Below are 21,452 nucleotides of genomic sequence, written 5' to 3'. Positions count from 1 at the left end.
ATTGACCATCACTCTCAGTATTTGTCATTATTTCGATGCTCGCTCTTGGTAAGTTATTTATGCATTTTTAATGTTATCACTTGCTGGCTAGAGGCTCTTCTATCGGGCTTGCCATGGAGACGGCAGCTGCATTTAATTTCTCGGAGTCTGATAGAGCGGAATATGCTGGCAGGAAGGCCAGCTTGGCGCTGCAGCGTGCCCTTAATGTGTCTAAGGCAGGGGCACCCAACGTTCAAGATCAGCGTAAGTGTGACCACGAGCTGTTGCCTACGGAGTTGCCTGCCAGTATTCGAGACAAAGTCGCGAGAATTTTGCAGGAGCGTAGTGGCAAGGAGAAAATACCTGATGAGGATGTGGATCCCAAAGCGCCGTGGCACCAGCAACTGGAGCAGCATGTGGTTCGACTAATGCAACGGCTGCGATCACAGCCACTGCAATTCAGGCAATTGCTAGTCATGGCGGCGTCAGAGCCTAGTGCTGATTGTGTATCGAACACCAACGTATCACGAAGCTTCGTGGATGCTCGCAAAGCTTATCGTCGTGTACGTCGAGCTGCAACAGCACTGGGTGAAGAGACTTTCTACATGGTTCGAGGGTTTGTAAGACGTAGTGAAGCCAACGGCGTTCTCCCACAAGATGCACAAGCAGTACGCTTGGCGTCTCTGTATAAACTGGAGCTGCGACGGCACGTCACAATCAGCGCGGTGATGGAGTGTATTCACCAAGCCGACAGTGGCACAAATGTGACTTCCGACAAAGTCCACAAAAGTAACAGACCATCGCACAAGCAATCATTTTTTCGTCGACATACAAGAAGTGCTCGTGTAATAAGCAGCAGTTCTAGCGATCTAGATTCCGCAGTAAACCCACGAGCAACCAGCGCTCCAGCTGGCACTGCAGGCCGCAGTGGCCAAAATATTGATACCGAGTCTTCGGACAAGGTCAAGTCCGTTCATGCCTTTAAGTTACAGGCACTGGAACGTCTTCTTGCCAAGAGTTGGCAAGGCAGTAAAGCTGCAAGTATTGTATCGCTTCAACCAGTGTCGGTGAGCTCCATCAGCTTGTCGGACGAGACGCTATCTCACATCCAAGAGCGCGTGACGGCGTTCCTGTACCATCAAAGTCGTGAGAATTATCCTCTTTGGGAGGAGCCGCCACTATCGAGAGAAGAGACAGCTCGCCACTTGCGGACATTCGTATCCACACTACTGACAACGCCCTTGTTGCAAGGTTTAACTATTGACCAACTTTTGGAAGTTGCCAGAGCTGCGAGGTGGCTACATTTAGCTCCTGGAGACACGCTGTGTGTCCGAAACACCGAGATGGATACCTTTATCATCGTTATGGATGGATCTCTTGAATACCGTATTGATACCGAGCTCAACTCAGCTTCAGTTGGGCCCGTTATGACTGTTACAGCACCGGCATGTCTAGGTGAGATAGCGATGGTTCGCAATACTGAACGTTGGTCACGAACGCTCGTAGCACAGGATACAACAGGTGTCAAGGTCTTGACGCTTCCAAAGCTGACGTTCGAGACCCTGTTGCACCGGTTTTTCAATGGTGGGAAAGTAGTATCAGCGTCGACTACCAGTTTGTTGCAACCACGAAGACCTTCTTCGTCCCCAGCAGTGATTGCTAAGCGTCTAACCCGGTCGGTTAGGAACTCGTTATCTGGACGTCGACCATCAACAGCGGCCCCATTTGCAGCGATGGAGGCGAATATTACTCGATGGCATGAAGTCCGAGACGAAAAACTTCGGGATTATCGAGCCGGGTTAGAGGCTGAGCAGCGAGCAGCGGCGCTTGAAGCTCTTCAAAGAGCGATCGACGAGATATCGTCGGCATCTTCTGAAGAAGACGACGTGGAATTACTGCAATATACCGCTTCCTTACGATCTCCAAGAAAACAATTGTGGTCACGGCATGAACATTATCCAACGTACGATCCGACATCGGATGAGATGGAACATTCAACTGGTCATGACTCTTCTAATGAACCTCAGGACGATAGCTCTCCACCTCAAACAAATGAAGGAAGAGTACCCATTGAGTCATCGACGAAGACTGCTGATCAACTGCGAGAGTATTATCGGAGCCTCAGTGCTCGACGTTCGGTCATGAAAGCACGAATTGCTTCAAGTATACCATCCGATCAAATGGTTCAGCAAAGTCCTGAACGAAAACCTACATGTAGCAACGAAAGTACAAACACCACAAGTGAAGCTGCTACTACCACAACATCAGAGTCAACCTGGTGGCCCAAGGAAGAAGAAAAAGAACTCAACAACGCTGGTACCGATTCCGTTGCTGGTTCCCCATCGCGTGGTCAACTTCAGAGTGCCTCGTTATCTTCTCAACTGGATACTCGCTCCGCAGCACCGTCACCATCAAAGGAGGTTCCAGCATTAATGTCACCATCGAAATCTCCACCAAAGTCTTCAACAATCAACTCACCTGTGCGAAAATCCAAAACGAAAACCAGCAACCAGAGTGTCTCAAACAAGGACGACGATTTTGTTACGTTGATCAGCAAAATGGAAGACATCGTACCGGAGACGAATGAAATTCATTCATTCAATGAATCCGACGAAGACCCTTCTTCTAGCTCACTCTCCAAAAACCAAGTGGAAGATGATAGAGCAGCCGCAGTCACAAGAGCTCGGAGATCAGCGTTAAACACTCTTTTAATCCGACAGTCCACTGCGACCATGGCAAAGCACAGCAAACTACTAGACAAGGAGACCGCACAGCAAGTTCTCATCCAGAAACATTTTGCTGATACTTCCGCTGCACCCTCGGCAGGTAGTCGCCCCCAATCTGGTCGACCTAGATCAGGCAATCGCCCAGAATCTGGGACTACCGAGTTAAATCAAAGCCACAGTAGCGCGCCACTCCCATTACGTGCAGATCTTCAGCGACGCATGGATTCAGTTATAAATGAGCTTCTGCTACCACCGAAAGCCAAGCTAGATTTGGTGCTCAAGTACACACATGCTGACCACTTTGACCAGTTTCCAACGGCTGTACAACTCTGGGAACGTGTACAAACAGCCATCGTCAAGCGAGAGCGGATGATGAAATCCTTATGGGACTTTGAGATGCTGGCAAGTGATCCTCGACGTCATTTTCGATCCATTTCCACCCATCGATTACGGGAGGAGAAGCAGCGAGATGCGTTATTTTACAAATTGAACCAGGTATCTAACGTTTGTTTAGTAGCAATGGACGAGCTCTGGCGATTCTGTGGAGACATCGTGTGTCTTGGAGAACGATCCTATCGAGAAAAAATGAAGATAGATTACACTGAATTGTTGTATGAAGTGGAACAGGAGCGACTACGAATCATTTACAACGGCGTTCGGCCGCATGTAGCACCGGCAATTGATGAAAATTCTGAAAACTCACGAGATGAAGACGAAAAATTATCTGGACGCACACTTATCAAGGTGCGAGTGCCGTCTGCAGTCGCAGCTCCTAGAGGGTTTGTTCCACATCGTCCACTTTACACGAAGGATGGAAGTTGTCTCAAAATCTCAGCTAACTACGTGCTGGAAGACGAAGCTGTCAACATTTACGATAATCAAGAACAGGATAGAACGAATAAGGACGTTCTAAATCCTAAATTTGCTGTCAACGGAGCCAATGCTGACCCCTCAAGTGTTCGCTTCAGCCTTGCTTCTCCTCGTGAATCCATCTTCGTGGAAGTCGAGCAAGATGCAGCTACTCCGGAACAGGAGGATCATAGGAGAGCATCACGGGTTACAGTTCAAGTGCAACAACAACGTAAGGCTGAGCTTCTTGCACTGAGTAGACACCTGGAGCAACAGAGAGAATCCCAATCCAAAGACACTGTGCAGGCTATCCGACCACCAGAGATCACGTATGTGGCTCCTGCTGAAGATGCCAAAAAGGCAGCAGCGCGAATGATGCAACAAGAAGAGCGAGAGTCGCTCCGAGAAATGTTTCAACAATTTATGAAGCGTTCTAAAATCTAAATTTGTCAAGGAGATCTAGGGAAGCGAACATGCTCCCCAAAAGGCTCGCGGCTTCGAGGATGCGAAGCCATAGCAAGGCGACCCAGTTGTGTTTCCACGAGCTCCAGATTGTGCTCGTACGCTTCCCCACGACGTGCAAACCAGTCCATGAAGCGCGTGCTCAGCTCCACATGTTCCTTCAGCTTCCCGCAACTAACTTGTAGACCTTTTACACTGGACGATAGAGCTCGATGTTCTAAATCTGGAACTTTTGAAGCCATTTGCTGTTTCAAGTTCTTCAACTGAACTTCTGTTTCGAAACGTGGAGCCATTTTCTCAAAGACGTCCTGCAATCAAACAACATACATGTAGAAAATGGCTAACTGTAAATTCCCTCCACAACAACACACTCCAGACATGGCTACACAAACCTCAAAGTGGCGAGATTGTTGTTGGATCTGGTTGGCAAATGCGCCTGCACTCGAGTGAAACTTGGCCGACAGCGTGCGCAGCGCTGTATCGCTTGTAGCTGCAGCAGTTTTGGCCTCATCTAACGCATGATGCAGTTGCTCTGTCGTATCGTCCAGCCGTCGGATCTGCGGGGCTACAACTCGATGGTGACGATCTTCGACGTCGTCAAGCATCTGTTGAAGGTCGTTCGTGTGTTGCCGTATCTTCTCCACTTCGTTCTCATGGGCGTCGCTCTTCGAGTCGAGTTGAGCAACAGAGCGTCCAATTTCCTCTTGTTGCGTCTGCACGCCCTTTACTTGAGCCGACAGCTGCGTGACCATCGGTCGAAAGCCGTGAATCTGAACCAAAACACCATCCAGTCGTGCTGCCTCTGACTGTCAGTGCAACATGTCGAATAACAATTGTTAAACGAGTGACAGCAGCTTTAGCTGTAATAGCTTATACCTTGTCCATTTTGAAGGATAGTTGTCTATCAACAGTCTCTAAGCGCTCGTGCAGCTCACTCTGCTCTGCTTGTAGACACTGCACCAGCTGCAAAGTAGCGAGCTCACTGCGGAGTTCATTTTCGAGCTGTTCTGAGCTCGTTTTGGCACGATTTTCGACAGCTTTAACCTCCTGGCAGTCTGCTTTGCCTTGAAGTTGACGCTTGATCGTCTCGAGTTGTCTCTGAGCTGCAATTTGGAATTGCTTCAGAGCGACGACGTCGTTCTCCGTCGTGTGAATACGGGGAACGAGTGGAGAGACTGTGGCGTGCAGAGCACGGCAGTCTGCGCATGTCTGGCGCTGTGCGGCCCGCAAAAGCCGTAGATCTTCCTGTAGCTCGCGGATCTGGGCTGCCTGTGTGTTGAGTACCGATACGAGGCGGTGGATGGGGGCTTCGGCGGCATGGGCATCGAAGATATCGGCGACCTGAAGCGCAGCCATGACGCTCGAGGATCTTTCTGTGGTCGAAGGCCCAATTATTGAAGTGGCTACATTTTAACATGGATACCTTTTCGATACATGTACTAGTAAGCTTATGCTCGGAAAGGAAAATGGAAACGTTTAAACTGTAAACGGTTAAACGGCAGCAAGTATCATACAGTCCCGATCACCAGCCCGCAATCGGCGCATGGGATCACCAACTGCCCATACATTCATACTGTACCAATGGGCCAGCAGATAGATATCGCATCAATCTGCGTGGTCGTCAGGCTTGGAGCCAACGGCTGGTCATTGCTTACATCGATACGAGCACTATGGATCACGGAAACTATACAAGCTCCCAGCTGTGACCAAACATTGACTTAAGGTACCAGACGCTAGGCATCGAACGCCACTGGACCTCGGTATACCATCCACAGTAGAGGCGATGAGGGTGTGTTTGCGGGCCAGACAAAAGAAATACGAAAGAAAAGCCCGTGCTCTCTGTAAAGAAGGACGACTCGAGTTGTACTGTACCGTACAGTGTACGGCCTTGAAAAAAAGTGAAGCTGCATGCCACGTTGGCCACAACGATATCAGAGTGAATTTCTAGGGATCCTGAATGATCTCCAGTTAGTCCAGCGCAGCACCTAGCACCGTTATCCACGCCAGCGACCGCGCTGCATTCTGCGGTGAAGCACAACCACAAAAACGCCCAGAACTAACAATAGCAAAGCACGCATGTATTAGTTAGCTCCTGACCTGAGTCGACACCACAGTCCCTCTGCCACTACGGCTTTCTGAGTGGGATCTTCAGTACAATTTGTACAACAATACCGATCGAATATCCAGACGACCAGTTCGAGTGAAAGTTTTATCGGACAGTTCCCGCTGGGCACAGTTCTGTTTTGAACTGGCCATCGTCCGATGGGTCAGACTATGGATCCGGTGGGAAATTTGTCGGTGGTTTACTGGAGCCTTAGTAAGACGTGATCCCTTATTGGTTCATGATGTTGAAGTCGCAGCACATTGAAGGAGGTCACTCACTGCCATCGTTTCGACTTAGGCCTCACTACATCTCCTTTCAAACCTTTAAATATGTTATAACCTATGACAAAGGAAAGTCCTAGATCTTTATCAAGACTTTTAAGAAATAATATATTCGAGTCTTTGATACGAACCAAAATTATGAAGAAGCACACACGCCTTCGTGTCACCAGACGCATCCCACAGCTGCGACCGCCAGAAGGTTTTAAACCAATCCCGCACATCCGGCCGTTCTCTTGTTATCTTTCTATGTTTCTGTATTGCTGACTAACTTGAACCAGTTGCTTGTTCCTGCGCTTTTCGCTGGCGAGCGGACGCGATGCTGAAGACTCATTCCCCAATCCGCCCGGTACAGCGCACATTGGTGCTCCCGCCGCTGTAAAAGTTGTACTACTTCACGTCACCGTAAAGCTTTACGATGGTGACTACTACCCGATCCAAGTGCGTGTCCATGGACGTCTCGACCCAGAGCCTACCGGACCTCTCGTCATTGCAAGTCAAAGTGGGCGAGTTGCGCCTCTCAGCCGATGGCACTTGGCTGTACCTGCTCCAAGTCACTTGTGGCCGTGCGCGCTGGCAGGTGGCTAAGCGCTACAGCGAGATCCGCGAGCTGTGGCTTGAGCTCAGCAAGACGCTTAGTGAGGACACCGTACAAAACTCGTGCACCGAGCACTGCCACTTCCTCGCTGGCTTCGAGCAAGATAAGTTCCCCAAGAAGCATTTACTGCTCACACAGCACAAACTCGAGGCACGCGCCAGCGAGCTGGACCAATTCTTCCTAAAGATGGCTATGCGTCTCAATCTTTGCAACTCGGTCGAGCTACAGACCTGTCGTCTACGTGGCTGTGAATTGCTGACCCTTATCGCCAAATTCTTTGACGTGGACGCCGAGCAAGCTAAGAACAGCACCGCATCGGGATTTTCGCGTAGTATTTCGATGCAACGAGAGGTGAGACGTCACGACCACCACTTCACCAAGAAGCGTCGCGGCAGTATCAGTGTCAGTATGGGCGTAGGCCTCAGTCGCCGCTTCTCGTTCGGCTATCAAGACCGACATAGCGCCGTGGCAGCCCTGGCCCAGTGAGAATACTCTCGTTATTTTATTGTAGGCTAGATATTTTAGACCCTGGCCATGTTGCAGTTGGTCAGTTGACTATTTAGCGTAACTTAATACGCGCCTCCGTTTATCGTACATCCCATGTTGCTTGGATTTCCTTGTCTTGATTCAGGACGCCCTGGATTTTTATGCGAGATGTATTAACAAGACACATGCGTGTGACTCCCCACCTGTGTTATGCTCTCGCACTGTACCGCGAAACACCTGCATCGCCTTCAAGTCACGTCGCATCCCATGAACATGGCTTCGCAGAGCCCGATCTCATCGTTGTTGATGCAAAATGTTGGTTCTACCTTTTTAACATGGCTACATGTTCTACGATCTACGGTGTCTCAAGTTGTTGCAGTAGGAGGTTCTGCTCGTCGACTACCAGAGCGTCCACAATTTCGTCCAATAGTTCGCCGTTTAGCATTCGCTCGATGCCGAACACAGTAACGTTCACGCGGTGGTCGCTCACGCGGCTTTGAGGGAAGTTGTAGGTGCGTACACGCTCCGAGCGGTCTCCTGAGCCGACCTGCGAGTTCCGCATAGTCTGACGCTCGGCGTCGCGTTTTCGACGAATGCCGTCGAACACACGCGCACGCAGGATCTTGAGCGCTTTTGCCTTATTCTGGTGCTGTGATCGCTCATCCTGCACGGCTGCTACGATGCCCGTAGGAATGTGTGTAATACGCACAGCGCTCTCGGTAGTGTTCACATGCTGACCGCCGGCTCCAGACGCGCGGTATACATCGATACGGAGGTCTTTGGGGTCGATCTCGACCTCCACTTCCTCGGCTTCAGGTAGTACCACAACCGACACGGCACTCGTGTGTACACGGACGTCGTTCACTGGTACACGCTGTACACGGTGCACCCCACTCTCGAATTTCATGCGACCATAGGCTCCACGTCCTGTAAGAGAGCAAACGCACTCCTTAACACCGCCCAGGTCTGTTTCCGAGATGCTCATAAGCTCGAACTTCCAGCCTTTGGCTAGTGCCACCTTCTGGTACATTTTAAGGATATCACCAGCGAACAAGCAAGCCTCGTCACCGCCAGAACCAGCGCGGATCTCCAAGATCGAGCTTTTATCGTCTGCTTCATCACGAGGCAGCATGAGTCGAACTACCTCGCCTTCGAGATTAATAATGGCCTCAAGTAGTTCACGACGCTCCTCCTCGGCCATATGACGCAGCTCCAGAGCGTCCGGTTCGTCGCTATCCGCTTGTTCGTTGATCATCTCGTCCAGCTCTTCCACTGCCTTCTCCTGACTCTGTAATTCCCGCACTGCTATCACTTTGGGCTCCAGCTCCGCCATCTCAATAGATAGATTGGTGATCTTGTCGGACGAGAAGCTGCCGTCATTGCTGAATCAACGCCATCATAACCACATAAGACACTTGAGAGACAACGAAGTAGCCAAGACACTGCCACGTACTGCGACAGTTCATGTGCCAACTCATCATAACGGCGTCCCAGCAGGTCCATCTGGTTCAGGATAGCCGCTGGCATCGCAAAACTACGCGTCTGTGCTGCATTGCGCCGCCATATATTCGCTGCGATCGAGTCCCGTGTCCGCACAAGTCGTTGTGGCTTTAGCGCACCATTAGCCAGCACCAGCACGCGTCGCTGCCGCCGTAGCCACTGCAGCCCAGTACCCAGCATTTTCGTCGCTGTGTGGTGCACACCGCAGTTTAGAATTTCACATTTTCATTGGCTATAACTTTTCCGGATCTATATCCATGTCAACTTCAGAATTGTATTCAGATCACTAGAATGGCACGTGCGTATCGCCTCGGAGAGGCTTGGTTCGTCGTGTCTTGTGGCTGGTGGCAGCGCGTAGTGGAGCGGGGTGACACGCCCACGGACTCACGCATCCGAAATGCTGATATCGTGGACGCCAAACGCAGTTGTCGCTGCTGTAGTCGTTCTATCTTACAGCCTCATCTGATGGAGGACGTGGACTATCGACTGGTTAGTGAACGAGTGTGGAGTGCGCTGTCCTTGGAGTTTGGCTATGACTGGGCAGTACGTCGCGAAGTTGCTACCATGGGTCGACGACTGGGCGTGGATGTGTATCCTTCTGGACTGGAGGAGCGTGCTACGGGTCACGGCCACATTCCAAACTCGGAAGCTCCGGTAGCTGCAGTGCAGTCACCACCTTCGTCTCCCGCGCCAGAAGAATGGACAGCTGAAAAACTGGAGCAGTGGAGATTAGAGCTCCAATTGGATCAAATTGTGGACGCTCTGGACACCGACAGTAGATGGTACGAGGCGAAGATCGTCGACATCACGGACGCGAGAGTCAAAGTGCATTATCGGGGCTGGAGTGTCAAATGGGACGAGTGGCTGGCTAAAACGTCGCCGAGACTCATGCCAAAGCACTCGAGAGTACCTAATTGGCGGAAATTCCAAGTGAATGACGACGTACAGGTGGGCGACGCACGACCAGGCAAGAAACGGATATTGTGGCGCGACGGTAGAGTGTTGGCCACATCTACGTCGCTGCTCGTGCAGATTCAGGTCGACGACGAGATACGCTGGTTGGACTCAGAGGACGAGCGGCTCTGTCCACCAGGGACGCATCGTACGATCAACGCGAGTGCCAACACCAATGTAGCATCTTTATCTTCACCTCCAAGCGTCAACAGGGGTCGTCGAAAGCGCCTTAAAACATCTTCCCGTTATCTCTCGGAGTCTGACGACTGACTGCGTTTTTCTGAACATGTACTGAACGAAGTGTATACATGTAACTTCTTGCTGGTATACAACTGCATCATTGAGCGTCTAACGTTGAAGTGTATTTTCATCGAGTTTCAGCCAATCATATGTTTTTAAATATTTAAAGCCCCAAAAGCTTCAGTCAAGCGACACTCTGCTCCATGGCAGCGGTAGAACCCAATGCCGAGGGCGGTAGAGGCGACACGAATGTGTCTTGGGCGTTGCCAGACTGGGAGGAGTACAGTGAGGCGGCTAGCAGCAGCTTTGTAGGCGACTGGAGCGACGTGGAGGCCGATGTGAGTCTGGACACGGCTAGTAGCTTAGCGAGTACTGAACACCAGCGGGTATACCGTATACAACGAGCCCGAGGGGGGTTCCTGGACGAGAAACAACGCGACTTAAGGGAATTACACTCATTGTATACACGACGCAGACTGGAGGAGAGCTTCCAGGGCGTGTTGAGTGTCCGTAGCAGCGCCAACTGGCTCCAACCACCACCTTGCGTCTCTCCTCGCTTGCAAGACGAGAAGCCGCTATCTCCAGTGTCCAAACAAGAGGAGAAACAAGTAGAGAACGAATTATTAGCTCAGCAAAGCGAGATCAGCGCCGAGCTACAGGCGGTGAGGAGGCAATTGAGTGACTTCCAGGACAAATGGAAGAAGACTGTAGCAGCTAAAGCAGGCGAGACAGAGAGCTCGGACGTATCGACTGTGCAGAGCTCGTGGTCGTCTCCTCTTCCTATACGACAAGGAAGTCAGGAGACTGCAGATGATGCTGTAACACAATGGCTCTTGCTACTTAAACAAAAATTGGAGACACTAGCAAGGAAATATTCCCATGAGCCCACACACAACTTCCAGACGTCAATGACCTATCTAGGAGGAATCTGGGAGTCTAATAATGATAAAAATGGGTCGTCGGATAAGACACAAGAGCCTTCTAACGACGGAGAAGACGCACCGACACTGTCATCGTGGCATATTGGCCGTGAAGCGAAAGCTGCAGTCCCTATATCGATGGCAGAACAACTTACGGGGCTAGAACAGGCCATTGCAACTGTGGACGCAGCCATAGAGCGGCATGAACGCAGACAGACGTCCAACTTCGACCGTGCAATCAAACAAGTGCAGGAATTCCACCAGGAACGGATGCAAAAAGTTGTGGATGAGTCTCTTGCGGAGCTTAAACGTGTTCGAGGTAGGTACAAGAAGAAGGAAACTCAGCTAGAAGACGAGCTGCGTACTGCGAATAAAGAAATCGAGCAGTGGAAGCAGACAGCGACCGAAGCCGAACACCGCAAGAAACTCGACCTAGAAGCACTGGAATTCAAGTTTGTAGCCGCCAAAGAACAGGTACAGTAGCGCTTCTTAGCTTGGTCTTAAGTAATGTCTTGGTACTAACCCTGTATAATTCAGCACGACCATATTTGTCGACGCTATGAGGATGAACAAGCGCAACTGAAAACTCAACTCGACGTCGCGAGAGCTGAGCGGAAGCAGGTTGTGAGTCAACACCGAGATACTCATGAAAGTATTTCTCAGGCAAAGGAAGGCGCAGAGGCATTAGAGAGACAATGCCAAGCACTAAAGAAACAACAAGAGCGTGCGAAGGAACTCCACGACAGAGAAATTCGTGTTCTTCAAGACACTATCCGACAGCTACGAGAGAGTAAAGACGACATGGAAAGTCGATATGCCAAGGATAAACAAGCTCTGGTCCAGACAATAGAAAAACTGGAGATATCGCAAATAGAAACACAGGAACTGCCACGGAAAGTAAGAGAGGAACGCGTGCTTCCGGAGAAGCTGGCAGCTATAACGAAACAACATCAGGACGCTGTTAAAGCGATGCAGAGTGAGCACGAGCAACAACTTGCTCAGATAGCTGCAAAACTCGACGAGACAAAGAGACCAGCACTGTCAAGTGTCCGTGCTATCGAGACACAAACAAATCTACTTCCAGCTGAAGAGAGTGTATCGAACAATACCCAAGTGGAAGACAGAGATCAAATTGAAGCACTTACAAGACGTTGTCGGGCTCTAGAGAAGTTACTCGACAAGAAGTTTGAAGAAACGTCCCAGTCGAGTCAGAGATGTGAATCTTGTCTTTCGGACGATGGTATTTCAACAAACAGCGCTGTTGACGGATATGATCTCAATGCTAGTCGAAGTAGCATTCACAGTGACCGCAGTTTTCGACCGCGGACGAGTGGAAAGAGCAGAGCATTGGCTCGAGCGCTTCTCGGGTCGTCGCGGTCCTCGGCAACTAGTGACAGCAAGGCGTCTCCGCTCATGAACGAGACTACGATGGCTACAGATGAGGCCACGTTAGGTGCGCATGAAATGTGGGATTCGGCGTCATTCACGTCCATCGACACAGTGGACGACTTGTCTTCCCAACGCACTACACCGCGACAAAGAATGCGATCTACACAAGAAATCCTTACACTTGTGCGCCAAATCAAGCAAGCAGCAGCCTCGCCGGTTGATCCCCGTGAACCTGACCCAGAGGTTAATTGGGGGACGCCGAAACAAAAGGCCATGGCTCCAACGGGCTTAACTTTAAAGAGCGCAGGCAAACCTGTAGCCGCAAGGTCAAAGGCTGAGGGTGCTTCCTTCACATCAGGCACGTCGATCTTTGATGACCTGCTCTGTTGATGCCACTACCGTGGAAAACTACTATGTAGTTGTAGCTTGTACTGTGTATCGTATGACTTGCAACGGTTCATCTTGAAGCGCACGAACAAGAAATTCCCTCCACTTCGGTGCTTCGGTCTTTGGGAAAATACCTTTTTGCTTTTTCTTTTGTAAAAGAAAATATACTCTTGCTGTCACGGCATTATCTACTGTAGTGACCGTAATGGATCGCAAATTTTTTTTCATTCCTTACACTGGACATTGTAGCACTGCGTTCCGCCACTCAAGTCAAGTCTGGCTGTCTCCAGTTCGCAGCATGAGGAGCAAATCGCAGCCAGCGTCTCTCGATTTCTGCTTGGTTCTTGATACCGTCCACAAAAGCCTATTTTGGGCAGGGACGAGGCTCCGTGACGGACTGTAGTGGCACCAGTTTACTGTCAGCACCACAAAGGTGACCACCGTAACCCCGACCTCACTTGCCTTGGAATTCACATCTTTCCATTGGAATTGCAGCGTTAAGTCTTGCCTGTTGCCGGTTTCATAAGAAATCACTCAAACTGGATCAAGATTCTTGATCCAGTTTGAGTTCCGCAATTGTCATCCATGCACAGCATCTTGCGAAGTGTTTCCTATCAGCCCAGAGCCGCGGCAGGATCTGCATTGCAGTGGCACTGCTTGCACAGCGGCGCGTGCTGGTAGTGGTGCACAATTAGCAAGCACTGCGACAAAAGTTGTATTTAGTAACAAACATTTGCAATGTATAGTTTTCGGTGATTGATTGAAAGAGAGCTTGCGTATCTTTTCTTCACTTTACTTTTGTTATACAGCACCTTTGGACACCCCCATCTCGCAACCGTATGACGCGCATTACAATTGCCAAGTCTATCGCGGTGTAGAGACCTTGCGTCTTCCTCGATGCATAGATCTCATCGACGCACACGCAAGTCAAGCCCATGTAAATGGCACTCGAGCAAGCTCTTTCAGCCTCAACACATGTCTTGAAGCAGCAGCACTGCAACCAAAGCAAACTTGCATTTCCAAAGCGTTGCGAGATTTTGCCACAAACAGATTCATTTAGCGCTTCCCCTGAACTTGCAACTCGCCCAAGTACGTAACTTTTGTGCATCCAACAATTGCATCATTCCAACATTTCGCCCGAAGAGGAATCATCTCGCTATTGCAATGTTGCGCTCGCTCTCTTCCAAGCTTCCTGTCATCAGGTCAGCCACACGCGCCTTCTCGTCCTCCGTACCGGACTCGCATCTGTTAGTGATCAACGCTGGTAGCTCGTCGCTCAAGTACTCGCTGTTCGGCTTAGAGCCCGAAGGTGTGGGTGCTGCCGTGTTCACGGGTCTCGTGGAGCTGTCCACGCCCAGCAGTAAGAATGGCCGCATCACGCACAAGACGCTGGCCACTGGCAAGAAAGAGCAGATCGAGTTGCCGTTGGACACGCACCGTACGGCCCTCGAGACCGCCGTGGGCAAGTTCTTCGGCTCGGATCTGGAAGGAATCAAGGCCGTGGGCCACCGTGTTGTGCACGGCGGTGAGGCCTTTAGCCGTGCGTCACTCGTAGACAATCAGGTGGTCGAGGCCATCAAGGCCAACATTAAACTAGCCCCACTGCACAACCCCGGTAACCTCCTGGGTATTGAGGTGGCCACCGAGGTCTTTGGCCCGTGTCCGCAAGTCGTGGTCTTCGACACGGCCTTCCACGCCACTATGCCGCCCAAGGCCTTCACGTACGGTATCCCACACAAACTCTACGAGGACTTTGGCGTGCGTCGCTACGGTTTCCACGGTACCAGCCACCAGTTCGTGGCCAAGAAGGCCGCTGCTATCCTTGGCAAGCCCGTGGAACACTGCAACTTTGTTACATGCCACTTAGGCAATGGCTCTAGTCTTGCTGCCATTAGCAAGGGTCGGTGCATTGACACCAGCATGGGTATGACACCGCTTGAGGGTCTTGTCATGGGCACACGCTGTGGCGACGTCGACCCTGCGCTCCACGCGTTCTTATGCAAGGAACTTGACATGACTATCCAGGAAGTTGACACTATGCTCAACAAGAAGAGCGGGTTGCTTGGTATCTGTGATGAGAGCGATATTCGTGTTATCCAGGACCGCGTACGTGCTGGCAACGACCCTGTTGCCTCTTTGGCGCTCGATGTGTTTGCCCACCGTGTCCGTAAGTACCTCGGTGCGTACGCTTTGGAGCTGGGTGGTGACCTGGACGCTGTCATTTTCACGGCTGGTATTGGCGAGAGCTCGGCTATGATCCGTGAGCGTGTGTGTCGTAATTTGGGCTTCCTTGGCATTGAGCTGAACGAGGACAAGAACGCTGTGTCCGTGATGGGCTCAGGCCCGGTGGAGATTCAGGCCGACGACGCCAAGACCAAGGTGATGGTCGTTAACACGGATGAGGAACGCAGCATCGCCGAGCAGACGTATGAGATCGCACTCAAGAACTAAGTTGCAATTGCTTTTTGAATAGTTTCGGTTGACAATCATTCTCGAAAGTCTTGTTGCACTTGTTGCATCTGGAATGACACAAAGGCAAAATGGTGAGAATATAAAATATGTTTGTTCATCGCATACATTCCTCAAATTTGCATTTTACTACTAAACTGTTTGTTGCAGTTCTGAAACGAGATAGTAGCGCTTGCCATCGTCGTGGCGTAGCTCAAAGCCGTCCGGGCCTTGCTTTTTCTCGTTCTCCAAGCGTTTCTTGGTTTTGTTGCCACCTTCCAGAGTGCGTTTCTTCTCAAAGAAGACGTACCCTTTGCGGTACACAACATTCGCCGCACCTGAGCCAGCACCACGTTTCATACTCATGAAACTGCGCAAACTATTGGCACTAACGTTTCCCATAGCTTTTAAAAATGCCGCTTGGGTCACGATCTTCTCGCCTTGGAACTCGCTAATCTTCTTGCGAATCTCGTCGCAGTCGTCGTATACTGGTGGAAAACCATTTTCGTCCTCATCTCCCAATACAGTCTCCTGAATGCGTTTAAGGAGATCCAATCCGTCTCTTGCCTTTTTGGCTTTCTCCTCTCGATGTTCCGAAGCTTTGCGCTTCTTGTCATTCGCTTTTTGCTTTCTTTTCTCAATCTTCGCTCTCCGATCACGTCGGTAGAAAAACCGGGAAGCTCCGTAGTAAGTAGTGTTTCCTGCCCCTCTGTCACGGCCATTGAGCTCCATGAATCGGTAGTAAGAGCCTGGATTAACTTGGCATTCCTCTAGGAACTCCTTTAGCGTCATTTCTTTCTCACCAAGGAATTCGCGGATTTTGGCGCGAAGTTGGTTGCAATTGTATCGAAGGTTCTGCGAGTCAAACCCGTCATCACTATACTCCTCGTCGTCTGCTAAAGCAGGGTTTGATACTGTTGATGCAGACGCGTTGGTTGTCATGGGCCCGTTGTCGATGGCTAGAGCATGGACTCTCGCTGTTGGTTCACTCATAAAAAAGTTGTGCAACAACGGCGGGAGATTTATTTGAAAATCTACCCGCGCTTTTTACCCCAGAATAGTGACAGACCAAACAGTTGCATTGCCTTGTTGCAATTTGCAACTTGCAAAAAATAGATAGACAAAAGAAAGTATGGGTTCTCATCGAACACCCACTGTTTGCAATGCTGCAAGTTAAAAATTTAAGACGAGATAGAACAATTACCATGGTAGACGACGCGTTGGCCGTGGGTCAGCTTTAAATCCCTTGGGGCCCGTCCGCTCCTCGTTCTCCAAACGTTTCTTGGTCTTTGCACCGCCTTCAATGATGCGCTTTTTTTCAAAAAAGATATAGGCCTTGCGGTACACAACAGTCTCAGCACCCGACCGTGCGCCACGCCTTATACCCATGAAGTAGTGCAAATTGTTTGCACTGACGCCCAGAGCAGTCAGAAACGCTGCTTGCGTCACGATTTTCTCTCCTAGGAACTCGCTGATCTTCTGGCGAATGTCGTCGCAGTCATCGTACACAGGCACATTCTCATCCTCCAGCTCGATTTCCTCGATACGCTCGAGAAGATCAAGCCCATCTTTCTTCTTTTTCGCCTTCTCCTCCCGTTGTTCAGCCGCTTTACGCTTCTTGTCCTTCGAGTTTTGCGTCGTCTTTTCTATCTTTGCTCTCTTTTCACGTCGGTAGAAGAACAGCGACGCCCCATGTAAAGTTGTATTGCCTGCTCCTTTAGCCGGGCCACTCATGCTTCTGAAGCGGTAGTAGGGACCCGATTTCACCTAACATTCTTTAAGAAATTCGCTTAGCGTGAGCTCCTTCGTCCCTAAAAAGGTGCGGAGTTTCGAGCGGATCTGGTTGTAGTTGTACTTGTACGTGAAGGCGGCGTCGACGCTCTCGTCCTCGTTGTTTCCTGGTGCCGGTGCTGTCGGTGCTTTTTCGATCCCGAGTTCGCGCTGCATTTAGTGATAATTTTACGTTGCGGGGAGGAGAAGAGTGAATTAAGAAAGAAGTGGCGGAGGGGGTTGAACACTGGTGCTTACTAAAGTAAAGTGAAAACCAGTTATCCATGCGATGGGATTATTCCTTGCCGTGTTTTGTTTTTTTCTTTTAACTCATCAGCCTGAAACCAAGGTGAAGTATAGCTCGTTATTTTCACACGCAGGTGTGTTGCTTCATTATCAACAGTGCTCGGAATCGTTGTCGCTTAGTTGCCATAAGCACGTGAAAAATGAAAAAAAAAACTCTAAAAATTGTTTGCCATGCATCCTGTTATCTTTCCGTCTACGCTGACTTGTCTATCTACGATCGCCGCGGCTTCTTTGAATTCTTGCCCTTTGTCGGTTTCGAGCCTTTAGCCTGCTTGGCCATGGCTTCCTTCACAATCTGCTCGTACTCGTCAGCGCTGGCAAACAAGGACTTCCGCTTGTCTCCAGCCTTAGGCGGCGTCTGTTTCTTCCTCTTGGCGCCCAGCTCTTGCAGCTCTTCCTGCAGCACTTCATCGTCGTCATCTGCGCCCATAACAGAGAAATCAAAGGCGTCTTCCTCGTCTTCCTCGTCGTCATCGTCCTGCTCACTAGCAACAGATTCACCGTCACCCTCTTCGGGAGCAGCAAACTCCGACATCTCTTCGTCTTCGCCCTCCAAACTCGGTTCTTCCTCGTCTCCCGAGTCGCTCCAGGCCTCCATGTCCGGGTCTTCGTCGTCATGGTTTCCATCCTCCAAAATCCCCTCAGCCAGTTCCTGGGCGTACGCATCGATCTCTTCATCATCCGCGCCCTCCTCCACATCAGACAACGCGTCGGCATCCCGCTCATTCTTACTCTTCTTACGACGATTATTCGGATGCTCAGCATCGCGCGACGCACGCTCTTTGAAGAACTTGTAGAAGAACTGGTCGCTCGCGTCCACGTTGGCCTCATTCTCCTGCAACACTGCCTCCGTATTGATCGGTGCGAACGTCCAGTTCTTCGCCTTGGCGCCGTTGTCCCCACTCGTCTCCGCCACTTTATGACGTGGCTTCTTGTTGACGAACTTCTCAAAGAACGCGTGCATCGTGAAGTCCATCAACGGATCTCCAGCATACTGAATACCTGAGTCTTTGTTATCAAGTAGCTGACGTGTGAAACTTTGCACAGACGGGTGATAATGGCGGGCCAGCATCTGCAGTTCCCAGGCACACGACGTCTCTGCGCCAGCGAACAGCGGGTTCCGTTTACTAGCGTCGTATCCGCCTTCTTCCTTAGTATTCGGCACGTCATCGAAGCTCACAACAGCAGCCTCGTTCTTCGTCTCCTTGTCTGGTGTACCGAACATTCGGGCCAGCACTTTAGCCGAGCGCTCTTCATCCGTCAGACCGTCGTCTAATGTACTGACACCCGCGTCTTCCGTCGTGTCCTCCTCGTCGTCGGATTCTTCTTTTTCAAGCTTAATTTCCTCTGTTTTTACATCTTCAAAGTGCTCGTCACCGGCAACTGTAGAGCCAGACTCGGGTTGGTCCAGCAACGTACGCAGTTGCGGCTTCACCTTTAGCAATTCGGACAACAAGAAGAGCACAGCACAGGCGAAAGCGGGTGGCATGACACTGGCCAGTTGCAATAAACGCTTGGTGAAGGCCCCGGCACGTGCCGGTGACACGTCGGCCTTCACGGCCCGGAAGATGAGGTTCAAGAACAGAGTGTGCTTGGATGTCTCGCGCACTTTGGGGTCGATTAGCTTGCCGTACAACGCCGTGTAGAACCGGTCGGACACTGAATTGGTGCTGTTCATAACCTGGAATAACAGCATAAGCGCTTGGACGCTGGTACTGTGGTGGGCACGGTGTACAACTTGGAACAGCGAGTCGATCTCTTCAGTGAAGTTGGCCGACGTGGCATTGGCGTATGGGAACGCACGGTTAACACCGACTAGAAGTGCACTTAGCAACTTGCGGTCCATGGCCTCGTCGGAGGCTGGTGTGGAGTTTTTCTTTTTGTTTTTCTTGTGCTTTTTGCCATCTTTTGCGTCTTTTTCACTCTTGGTCTTCTCGTCATGTCGGTGTACTTCCTTTGAGAATAGTCCAAAGTATACTGAGATCAAGTGGCCAGCCAGATCAGTGTCCACTCCATCACCTTCGAGGTAAATCTGGTTCAAGAACAACACGGCGTTGTATTTGGCCCGGTCCGACACCTTTGGCCGCGTGAGTAAACGTTCCACTTCGTCCACCACCACGCGCTTCATGGCCGGATGTTCACGTAGCAAATCTTGCAACATTCGATGCAAATACGCCGCAATTTTGCGATCCGGGTCACCGAGTTTGTTTACAAGCATGGCCAGCAGCACTGCCTCTTGTTCGGGCTTGGCCTTGAGCAGCGCGTTGGCTGCACGCAGACACGCGCGCTTGTGGCTGTCCACAGCGTCGTCCATACCGGCGGCCAACACTCCAGTGAGCTGGGCGTAGGCTGTTTTAAGGCAGTGCTCAAAGAAATAGAGCACTAAGTGAGCGGGCGAGTTCTGGGCCGCATGCAACGGGTGCTGGTGGAAGAAACGAAGTTTTGCCTCGTCTGGCAAAAGGTTATTAAGGAAAAGATCCTTGAGAGAGTCCACGGCCATGAGGCTTTCACGTCGGGCCTTCTTACTGGCCATGGTAATGAGCTGGCCGATGCGAACAAGCGAGTGCAGTGGTGACGCCTGCGACGTTAGAGTGAGCGCGGCCACTCTATCGGCCAATGTACCGGACTTCATCATTGTCGACAAATATTTGTCATCACTTGACATTTTGCCACTCTTTTGCGTGTCGAATCGTGTCACTTCGTTTTCAAGCAACTGTTGCGCTTGTTGCTTCAGTTGCAATACCAGTTCATCGGTCGCTTTTAATGGCTCACCGTCATTCTTGTGCTTGAGTTTGGGCTTGATCTTGGGCTCGGCGTCATACCAAGCCACGTGTTGTTCGCCGAGTAGGGCCACAAGCTGGTTCAAGTTGCCAGGCTCCAAAGCCTTAACCACCGTGTTGCTCTTGCCGTCCTTGGCCATGTTGGCAATTGCCACTTTTGAGCCAGCCAATCGATGACACTGTGGAATACGATACATAACCTTCAAATCGGTTTGTACAGGTCGGATAAAAATAACGACGCCAACTTCCCGCCAAAAGAGCCACAAGTGAAAAAGAGAACAAGCGAAAAAGCAAATTAACATGACGCAACTGCTGAGCGAGACAGCATCGTCCGTGACCGAGGCAGCCAGCTCCGTAGCCGCCAGTGATCCCGCGCCACAGACCTACAGCTTCATTTCCTCAAGCTCTGGCCTCCCGATGTTCAACAGCATCGCGCCAACTTCCTCGGAATTCGGATCAACTGCCAGCCTTCCGATATTCAACAGCAACGTGCAAACGCTGACCGATGCGTCGACGTTGGCCACTACCCGGCCATCAGCGATTGAAATTCTCAGTGGCAACGAAAGTGAGGAAGAGTTCGACGAGGAAAACCCCGAGTGGAGCAAGTGGAACTGCAACCAGATTCGCACCAAGATCCGCAACTTCTTGGGCACCAAGGAGATGACCCAGACGGCCTTCCTCAAACTGTGCGACATTAACTCCAACTCGTACTATCGCTTCATGAACCTTAAAGGCCCATACAGTGGCTGTGACAACCAGACGTACGAAGGTGCAGCCATCTTCTTTTACCGCCGTGAAAAGAAGGAGAAGACGGAGAAAGCCAAACTTAAAGCTTTGAAGCCACAAGACAGAAAGCGCAAAGCCACGGAGGTAAAGGAACAGAAGACTAAGAAGCTGAAGACTGGTGATGACTTGCTCAAGAAGATTCAGGACGTGGAACTCCCTGATATGGACGAGGACGGCACTGTGGCCGTTTATGACGATTGCGACGAGATCCGCAAGAAAATCAACTTTTTCCTGGGGGAAAAGACGGTAACAAAAGCAGCTTTCATGCGTGCACTCGGCGACATCAACAGCAACAGTCTGCGCAGCTTCATGAACTTGAAGCGCGGCGCTGGATCGGGAGCGGCCAATGTGGTGTACCGCACAGCCTACATTTTCTTCGAGAAGAAACGCATCTTGGAAGGTGGCAAGAAGACCAAGAAGCGTCTTGACAACGAGAAGAAGCAGGGACGTAATGGATTCCCACTGCGTCACGACAACGGCATGCGTTGGG

General features: G+C 50.7%; 10 protein-coding genes across 10 annotated transcripts in view; 6 read left to right on the top strand and 4 right to left on the bottom strand.

Annotated features, from left to right (window-relative positions):
- Positions 1-113: 113 nt before the first annotated feature.
- PITG_18254 (uncharacterized protein) lies at positions 114-3,998 on the top strand (the record flags this gene model as incomplete). Its single annotated transcript, XM_002997835.1, has 5 exons — positions 114-743; positions 789-1,980; positions 2,044-2,193; positions 2,596-3,371; positions 3,594-3,998. 5 exons carry the CDS (start codon positions 114-116, stop codon positions 3,996-3,998), a joined length of 3,153 nt encoding a protein of 1,050 aa, XP_002997881.1.
- Positions 3,999-4,003: 5 nt separating this feature from the next.
- PITG_18253 (uncharacterized protein) lies at positions 4,004-5,372 on the bottom strand (the record flags this gene model as incomplete). Its single annotated transcript, XM_002997834.1, has 4 exons — positions 4,004-4,312; positions 4,409-4,621; positions 4,736-4,822; positions 4,893-5,372. The coding sequence occupies 4 exons, from the start codon at positions 5,370-5,372 to the stop codon at positions 4,004-4,006; spliced, it is 1,089 nt and encodes a 362-aa protein (XP_002997880.1).
- Positions 5,373-6,746: 1,374 nt separating this feature from the next.
- Positions 6,747-7,482, top strand: PITG_18252 (uncharacterized protein; the record flags this gene model as incomplete). Its single annotated transcript, XM_002997833.1, has 1 exon — positions 6,747-7,482. One exon carries the CDS (start codon positions 6,817-6,819, stop codon positions 7,480-7,482), a length of 666 nt encoding a protein of 221 aa, XP_002997879.1.
- A 355-nt stretch (positions 7,483-7,837) lies between these two features.
- PITG_18251 (peptide chain release factor 1) lies at positions 7,838-9,009 on the bottom strand (the record flags this gene model as incomplete). Its single annotated transcript, XM_002997832.1, has 2 exons — positions 7,838-8,864; positions 8,936-9,009. The coding sequence occupies 2 exons, from the start codon at positions 9,007-9,009 to the stop codon at positions 7,838-7,840; spliced, it is 1,101 nt and encodes a 366-aa protein (XP_002997878.1).
- A 264-nt stretch (positions 9,010-9,273) lies between these two features.
- Positions 9,274-10,206, top strand: PITG_18250 (uncharacterized protein; the record flags this gene model as incomplete). Its single annotated transcript, XM_002997831.1, has 1 exon — positions 9,274-10,206. The coding sequence occupies one exon, from the start codon at positions 9,274-9,276 to the stop codon at positions 10,204-10,206; it is 933 nt and encodes a 310-aa protein (XP_002997877.1).
- Positions 10,207-10,379: 173 nt separating this feature from the next.
- Positions 10,380-12,706, top strand: PITG_18249 (uncharacterized protein; the record flags this gene model as incomplete). Its single annotated transcript, XM_002997830.1, has 7 exons — positions 10,380-10,883; positions 10,937-10,939; positions 10,980-11,134; positions 11,218-11,222; positions 11,287-11,570; positions 11,634-12,596; positions 12,638-12,706. The coding sequence occupies 7 exons, from the start codon at positions 10,380-10,382 to the stop codon at positions 12,704-12,706; spliced, it is 1,983 nt and encodes a 660-aa protein (XP_002997876.1).
- Positions 12,707-14,036: 1,330 nt separating this feature from the next.
- On the top strand, positions 14,037-15,441 carry PITG_18248 (acetate kinase; the record flags this gene model as incomplete). The annotated part of the gene is made up of 1 exon (XM_002997829.1): positions 14,037-15,441. The coding sequence occupies one exon, from the start codon at positions 14,037-14,039 to the stop codon at positions 15,321-15,323; it is 1,287 nt and encodes a 428-aa protein (XP_002997875.1).
- A 1,079-nt stretch (positions 15,442-16,520) lies between these two features.
- Positions 16,521-17,054, bottom strand: PITG_18247 (uncharacterized protein; the record flags this gene model as incomplete). The annotated part of the gene is made up of 1 exon (XM_002997828.1): positions 16,521-17,054. One exon carries the CDS (start codon positions 17,052-17,054, stop codon positions 16,521-16,523), a length of 534 nt encoding a protein of 177 aa, XP_002997874.1.
- A 553-nt stretch (positions 17,055-17,607) lies between these two features.
- On the bottom strand, positions 17,608-20,316 carry PITG_18246 (uncharacterized protein; the record flags this gene model as incomplete). The annotated part of the gene is made up of 1 exon (XM_002997827.1): positions 17,608-20,316. The coding sequence occupies one exon, from the start codon at positions 20,314-20,316 to the stop codon at positions 17,608-17,610; it is 2,709 nt and encodes a 902-aa protein (XP_002997873.1).
- Positions 20,317-20,427: 111 nt separating this feature from the next.
- PITG_18245 (uncharacterized protein) overlaps positions 20,428-21,452 on the top strand; it is a gene marked incomplete at both ends in the record, with an annotated part of 1,596 nt that continues 571 nt past the window's right edge. The window contains 2 exons of the mRNA XM_002997826.1: positions 20,428-21,046; positions 21,098-21,410. Of these exons, the coding sequence (XP_002997872.1) occupies positions 20,594-21,046; positions 21,098-21,410 (766 nt within the window). The remainder of the gene's footprint in view (positions 21,047-21,097; positions 21,411-21,452) is intronic.

The sequence above is a fragment of the Phytophthora infestans genome, genomic scaffold, assembly GCF_000142945.1.
Source record: "Phytophthora infestans T30-4 supercont1.66 genomic scaffold, whole genome shotgun sequence".
Classification (NCBI taxonomy): domain Eukaryota; phylum Oomycota; class Peronosporomycetes; order Peronosporales; family Peronosporaceae; genus Phytophthora; species Phytophthora infestans.
The sequence above is the reverse complement of the archived record's forward strand: the minus strand, read 5'-3'. Positions and strand labels throughout refer to the sequence as shown.